General features: G+C 38.1%; 2 protein-coding genes across 2 annotated transcripts in view; one reads left to right on the forward strand and one right to left on the reverse strand.

Moving 5' to 3' along the window:
* The window catches only part of LOC136834842 (cilia- and flagella-associated protein 161), a 128,326-nt gene that overhangs the window by 100,675 nt on the left and 20,151 nt on the right, over positions 1 to 7,500 (reverse strand). The gene's annotated exons all lie outside the window — the stretch shown is intronic.
* Positions 6,642 to 7,500, forward strand: part of LOC136834840 (uncharacterized) — a 15,678-nt gene continuing 14,819 nt past the window's right edge. The window contains exon 1 of the mRNA XM_067097618.1: positions 6,642 to 6,715. Within this exon, the coding sequence (XP_066953719.1) occupies positions 6,701 to 6,715 (15 nt within the window). The 5' untranslated portion in view covers positions 6,642 to 6,700. The remainder of the gene's footprint in view (positions 6,716 to 7,500) is intronic.

Here is a 7,500-nt window from a genome sequence, read left to right on the forward strand (position 1 = left end):
CTAGCCTTAAGTCCTTTTCTTTCCACCTGGTTAAGACCCAGTATAAAAAAAGCGGGGGGGGGGGCATAATGGTTTCAACCGTCCGCGCTCATTAAGGAATCGAACCCGTGCTCTAACTCTTGAAAGTGTATGACGATACTGATGAAACCCGACACACACACACACACATCTATATATTTATACATATACAGATGTGTGTGTGTATGTATGTGTATGTATATACTGTATATACTGTATGTGTGTATATATATACATACATATATATATATATATATATATATATATATATATATATATATATATATATATATATATATATATATATGTATATACATATATGTATATATATCAGTGAAATGTGTCAATGTCCCTCATAATCATAATTATTATTATTATTATTATTATTATTATTATTATTATTATTATTATTATTGTGAACGTGTAAACATTAATATAAAACAATTCTAACTAAAAGACCACAAATTTCCACACAAAAAAAAAATGAAGAAAAAGGAGAGAAAATAAAAACGGATTAACGAAAATATAGTAAACGCATTTCTATGTACCATTAATCAACAACTCAAGCAAAAAAAAAAAAAACACACACACAAAACACCAAGACAGTGTTTTAGTTAACATTTGGGCACTCGAAGGGCAAAGGGTATATAGGGATCTGGAGCTTCGGAAAATGCCAAACGACCTTTATGCCCAAAAGACCTTTTTTTCCCCTTTTTCTGACCTTCGACAGATAGATGGTCGTTGTTACTTTCAAGATCTCGAACCGAACAGAATAGAGTGCAATACAGTATAGAATTTAGGCCAAATGCCAAGCGCTGGGACCTGTGAGGACATTCAGCGCCGAAACGGAAACTGACAGTAAAAAAAGTTTGAAAGGTGTTACAGGAGGAAAATCTTTTGTAGTTGCACTATGAATCAATTGTTAGGAGAGTGTGGAAAAGGGAATACGAACGGGGGTACAGTAAAAGGAATGAGAAGGGGTGCATGAGGTGAGCTGACGGCACTAACCCTCCCCCCCCCTACGTTAAAGATCTCGAACAGAGGAAGAAGAAGAAGAAGAAAACTGCATGAGGTTCACTGACGGTACTATCCCCCTACGTTAAAGATCTTTAACAGGAGAAGAAGAAGGAGAAGAAGAAGGAGGAGGAGAAGAAGAAGAAGAAGAAGAAGAAGAAGAAGAAGAAGAAGAAGAAGAAGAACAACAACAACAACAACAACAACAACATCAAGAGAGTTTGGTGAAGGCTGTCAAGAATGTTGCTCGGAATATCTCGACCTTTCGAAAGCTTGCTCCGAAGAAGTCCGCTTCCACGTCCCGTAGAAACATGTCTAAAATCCTAATAATTCCTTTGCTTTGTGAGAAAGAGCCCGTGCTTTCCTACGGCTCAATCTTACTCCACAAATTAACCCATCCCCGCTCTTACGATGGAAATGGAATGTAATATAGAGTTTAGGCCAAAGGCCAAGCACTGGGACCTGTGAGGTCATTCAGCGCTGGAAAGGAAATTGACAGTGAGAAGATTTGAAAGGTGTAACAGGATGCAAATCTTGCAGTTGCACTATGAAATAATTGTTTGGAGAGGGTGGATAACTAGATGGAAGAAAGTGAATATGAATGGAGGTACAGTAAACGGAATGAAAGGGGTTGCAGCTAGGGGCCGAAGGGACCCTACAAAGAACCTTTAGTAATGCTTACAGTGCACCCTACAAGAGCTCTTACGATATGAATTGACGAAAGTGGCCAGTGCTTCGCCGGACAGTCTAAATTTCATAAATTGATCAGTCAGTCAATTAAGACAAGGTGGACGAGATTTTCACGGTCAGTAAGCAGCAGGTCTAAAGCAGGTGATTACAGGTAAATTGGCCAATATCCTCAAGCTTCTGTAAATTCGAAAACTTGAAAAGAGAAATTTAATTAGGATTATTATCAAACTTACAAGTCACGAACTTCAAATTCCTTTGCATTTTCATGAGCGGTCAGTAACTGAATTTATTGCTATATTGAAAATATAACTGAACTAGCAGATGCTCGCTATTGCTCACATTTGCTAGTTCCCATATCCGTACCATACCCATACCCATATCTGCACCATACCCATACCCATATCTGCATCATACCCATACCCATATCTGCATCATACCCATACCGATATCTGTACCATACCCATTCCTATACCCATATCCATTCAATACCAGTACCCATTCAATACCCATACCCATATCCGTACCATACTCATACCATGGGGATGGGGAGGGGGAAGGGAGAGGGGAGGGACGCACACACACACACACAGAAAGGCAGCCAAGGAAATTAATATAATGGATGACTCTCTTCGAGATATATGCCTCCGATTTCTGCAGATTTTCAATACAGGTCAACAACAAGTCTTAAAGCAGTCTATTTCAAGTACCACCATTCGTCACTTCAAGGTAAAATTCAATTGATTCATAAACCAAATTCCCCAAACTTTCGAATATAATTCAAAACTTCGTGCAGAATTCAAAATTGCGAATATAATTCAGAATTTCAAATGTAATTCAAAATTTTGGACTTAATTCAAAATTTCGAATGTAACTCAAAATTTCGAATATAATTCAAAATTCTAATGTAATTAAAATTTTCGAATATAATTCAAAATGTCTTATGTAATTCAAAATTTTGATTGTAATTAAAATTTTCTAATATAATTCAAAATTTTTTATGTAATTCAAAATTTCCAATATAACTCCAATTTCGAATATAACTCAAAATTTCGAATAATTCAAATTTTCTAATATAACTAAAATTGTTAAATATTCAGAACTTTTAATATCACTCCAAATTTCGAATATAATTCAAAATTTCGAATACAACTCCAAATTTCGAATACAACTCCAAATTTCGAATACAACTCCAAATTTCGAATACAACTCCAAATTTCGAATACAACTCAAAATTTCGAATACAACTCCAAATTTCGAACATAATTCAAAATGCCGCGCAGAATCCGGTACCTGGTTAAGCCACCAATTCCCAAAGGGGGCCTGAAGGTTAAGATAAGACTGGCATTCAGAACAACCCTCAGACGGTCCTTAAGGTTAGGGAAGAAAAAGAGGAATATTCAATGGAAGTTCTTGACTCCTCAGGAGCCCTCTTGACAAGTGGTGGTGATATTATGACACTGAATTTTACCTTTCAAAAAGTTGTTGGCATATTACAGGTGCTTGAGAGTTCAATGATTATCTGTAGTCATGATTTTTTTCGAATCGAATTTTTTATTTTTTTTTATTTTTATACTTGTGTATTAATTTATAATTGTCATGTTCGTTTGTCTTGATTATGTTATGTTTGCTACTTTCATCTTTAATTTATTGCAATTCTCTTCGTTTATCTTTCGTTATTCCTTAATCAAATATGGAAATTAAAACCTGTATTTTCATAAACTTATAACATGATTTTGTGCACACGTTAACAACAAGAGTGAACAACAATTACAAATGCTATCTTAACCATCCTTATTTAGTATATACACATATATAAATACATGTGTATATATATACATATGTATGTATATATGTAGATATTTATATGTATGTGTATATGTGTAAAATATATACATATATATATATACAGTATATACTCGTATATATATATATATATATATATATATATATATACATAGCCTATACATATATATATATATATATATATATATATATATATATATATATATATATATATATATATATATATATATATATATATATATATATATATATATATTATATATATACGTATTACACATACATACATATGTACACACACACACACACACACACATATATATATATATATATATATATATATATATATATATATATATATAATATATATATATATATATAAAATGTAATTCTGGAATGAGGTTGCCGGCCCCACGCCCTTCCCCACCATCGTTGCCACCCACCACAGTCAACTAACGACCAGATAAACAACGTACTGCCTCGGGTAACAGGCAGAAGAGATTTTTTATGAAATAAAAATAAGTCTTCTTCCCGTCCGGAGGATCGATCTCCAGATACCAATTAAAACCACAAACAATAACTCTATAATTAAAGAGGAACTGTAATCTAGAACAGAATAGAATGTAGGCTTTAGGACAAACGCCAAGCGGTGGGGCCTATGAGGTCATTCAGCGCAGTAAAGAGGTTTGAAAGGCGTAACAGGGGGGAAAACCTCAAAGCCGTTGCACCATGAAACACTTGTTAGGAGAATGTGGAAAGTAAGATTAAAGAGACTATGAACGGAGGTGCAGTAAAAGAAACGAAAGGGGTTGCAACTAGTTAGGGCCGATGGGACGCTGCAAAGAACTTGAGGTAATGCCTACAGTGCACCGCGTGAGGTGCACTGATGGCACTAACCCATACGGAGAAACTGTAATCAAGAAGGTTCTTGATGGCAAAAACAATTTTTTTTTTTTTTTACCTGGCCATCGGCCATGAACGAAAAAGCAGGCCTATAGACTAATTCCTGTTACGGAGTTGAAGCGAACATGGAAACCTGGTGTGGACCTCTGGACCCGGACAATGTATATATATATGTATGTATGTGTGTATATATATATATATATATATATATATATATATATATATATATATATATATTTTTATTTAAAATCTTCCCCTCATTTTTAAAATAATTCGGGGCTCCTCAAACATGAAATCCAGTTATGAAATTTCAAACCTTTTTCTTCCTAAATCACAATGCTTATAAAGCATCCAACGTATGAGTAAGACTCGCACCTAAAAAAAAAAAAAAAAAAAAACACTTGACCAATAATTTTCAAATCAGGATTCCAAAAAATGGACTACCAAATAATTCCCCCTAATTTACAGCTTCGCGTTGAGAAGCCATTTCCTAAAACCAGATCACCACTCGGCTAAGCGACTGGCTTTAACCTATCTCACAGCAGCATTGCCGAAAAGCCAAAAGTTCCCATCGTTAAGGCCGACAGACGTGTGGCTTTCGGGCGCGTGCTCGCGCGCTCGCGTCCTTCGTCCTTCTGGAGAAATGCGCCCGCCTCTACTACGACCAAAGAAGTCGGTACCGGCTAAAAATGGTCGCCCCCCTAACCCCCTGTTTGGCGTTTAGGTAAATCTGCGTTCTTGGTTTTAATCATCGACGTCAACAGAAATCTGGACAGTGAGACGGTGAAACGAAACAAGTAGTAGTAGTAGTAGGAGTAGGCGGGATTTGCCTTTGCAACGGCTCCCTTGTAGAAATGGAAATCAATATTTCTCTTTGAAAGTCTTCCCTGTAATAGTAGTAACAGTAGGGATTTCACTTTGAAACGGCTCCCTTATATGGATGGAATATAAAATTCGGGCCAAACGCCGAGCGCTGAGACCTATGAGGCCATTCAGCGCTGAAACGGAAATTGAGAGGACGAAAGTTTGAAAGGTGTAACAGGAGGAAGAGTTCTGAGTTGCACTAAGAAACAATTGTTAGGAGAGGGTTGAGGAAAGTAAGGAGGAAGAAAAAGAATATGAAAGGAGGTACAGTAAAAGGAACGAAAGCTTCCTTGTAGTAGTAGTAGTATTCAGTGTTTCCTTTATAGTAGTAGTATTCAGTTTTTCCCTTTCAAACGGCTCCCCCGCTCTTCCCATACCTCCGTTTCTTGTGCTTACTTAAAGTATATTATCTCCGTAATTAACAAACGCCGTGAGCATTTTATAAGGGAAACCCTCCGCTCACTCGAAAACAAAAGAAGAAGAAGAAGAAAAAAAAAAGAGAGATGTGGCTACCTAAAACACCTCCCCACAGACCATCAGGGCTACTTTATCTCTTTATAAAGTCACGGCCGAATGCGACCAGAGATACAACTCGAAATAACATCTCCGACATGACTCCTCCTTCGCGTCGATTACATCCGTATCACGAAATCGACGAGACGCGATAACGAAACGGACATTACGAGGGTGTGGCATACACGAATGCGTCTCTCTGTCTGTCTCAGAAGCCAACAGCCGTAAGGAACGAATATAATTTTTAAAAATTAGGAAGGACAGTACAGCACCCCAGAGACTCCTTCATCTCTCCGACGCAAATGTCAAAAAGCACCTTAATACTGACACAGAGACCACGCCTTTGTAAAGCGGGCGTGCTGGCCAAAACGAGCTACGCCTTTCATTTCTCGGTGTCATATCTATTGTTCGATTCGAGACGCCCATTTTAGAGTCCAGGAGGAAAGACCAGTTTCGTAGACATTCCTAGAAAGGCAAAAATGGTCCCCCTCTCAGACCATTCTTCTTCTGTCGAGAAGACCTTGAGAGGGAAATGCGACTGCGAGAAAAGAAAAACTTTTAAAAAACATTCTAGATGAGATGCCACTGAAAAAGTCACGCACGTAACACGATTACCCCCCAAAAAAAATAACAGAAAGAAGTCACGTGTACCAAGCACCTAGATATTTACTCACAAGAGTCAATAAATGATCTGGAGGAGGAACCAGGGTGGGGGGAGGAAGGTGAGACCAGGGACCACCACCCCACCACCACCACCACCAGCTGGAAGGCGGGATCCCGCAAGGAGGGACACTGAGCCCCGAGTATAAAAGCCGCGCCGTCGTCTTCCCTAAGGTCAGTTCGAAGTTGGTCCGAGTGGTGTGTGTGTTGTCGCAAACCAGCGGACTCCGGAGCGGTCATGGGTACTCAGTGGGTAAGTGGGGCAGTGGCAGAGGGCGACGGTTCCCTTCGGAAGTGAGAGTGGGGAGGGAGTGGCTGCCTGCTGGAAGCGAGAGAAGGGATTTGGCGACAAGTATGGCAGATGCGGTGTCGAATGGAGTCTTTAAATTCGGCAGATACGGTGTCAAATTGATTAATTGGAATTGGAGCACAAAATTCGGGCCAAGTGCTGGGACATATGAGGTCATTCAGCGCTGAAAGGGAAATTGGGAGTAAAAGGTTTGAAAGGTGTAACAGGAGGAAAACCTCGCAGTTGCACTATGAAACAACTGTTAGACGAAGGTGGAAAGTACGATGGAAGAAAGATAATATGAATGGAGGCACAGTAAAAGGAATGAAAGAGGTCGCAGTTAGGGGCCGAAGGGACACTGCAAAGAACCTTAAGCATTGACGGCACTACCCTCTTAGGGGGTCAAATTGATTAAATAAAGCGGATAAGGTGTTATTCAATAAAACACCAATCCTTGTGGCAGAAACGGTGTCATTTCAATCAATGAACTGTGGAAGATATGGCGCCAGAAGAATCCTATAGTATGGTGTCAAATTCGACATATTCGGTGTCAACTAAATCCTATATGACACGTCGCCAAACTCAAATAAAGTACGGAGTACACAGTGTCAAATAAAACTCATCAAACAAGGAACTTGATAGGGTAGACACTGAGATGTTGCTACTGCTAGACAATTGATGTGTGAGGGTAATAATAATAATAATAATAATAATAATAATAATAATAATAATAATAATAATAATAATAA

Source organism: Macrobrachium rosenbergii, chromosome 54, assembly GCF_040412425.1.
Source record: "Macrobrachium rosenbergii isolate ZJJX-2024 chromosome 54, ASM4041242v1, whole genome shotgun sequence".
Taxonomy (NCBI): domain Eukaryota; kingdom Metazoa; phylum Arthropoda; class Malacostraca; order Decapoda; family Palaemonidae; genus Macrobrachium; species Macrobrachium rosenbergii.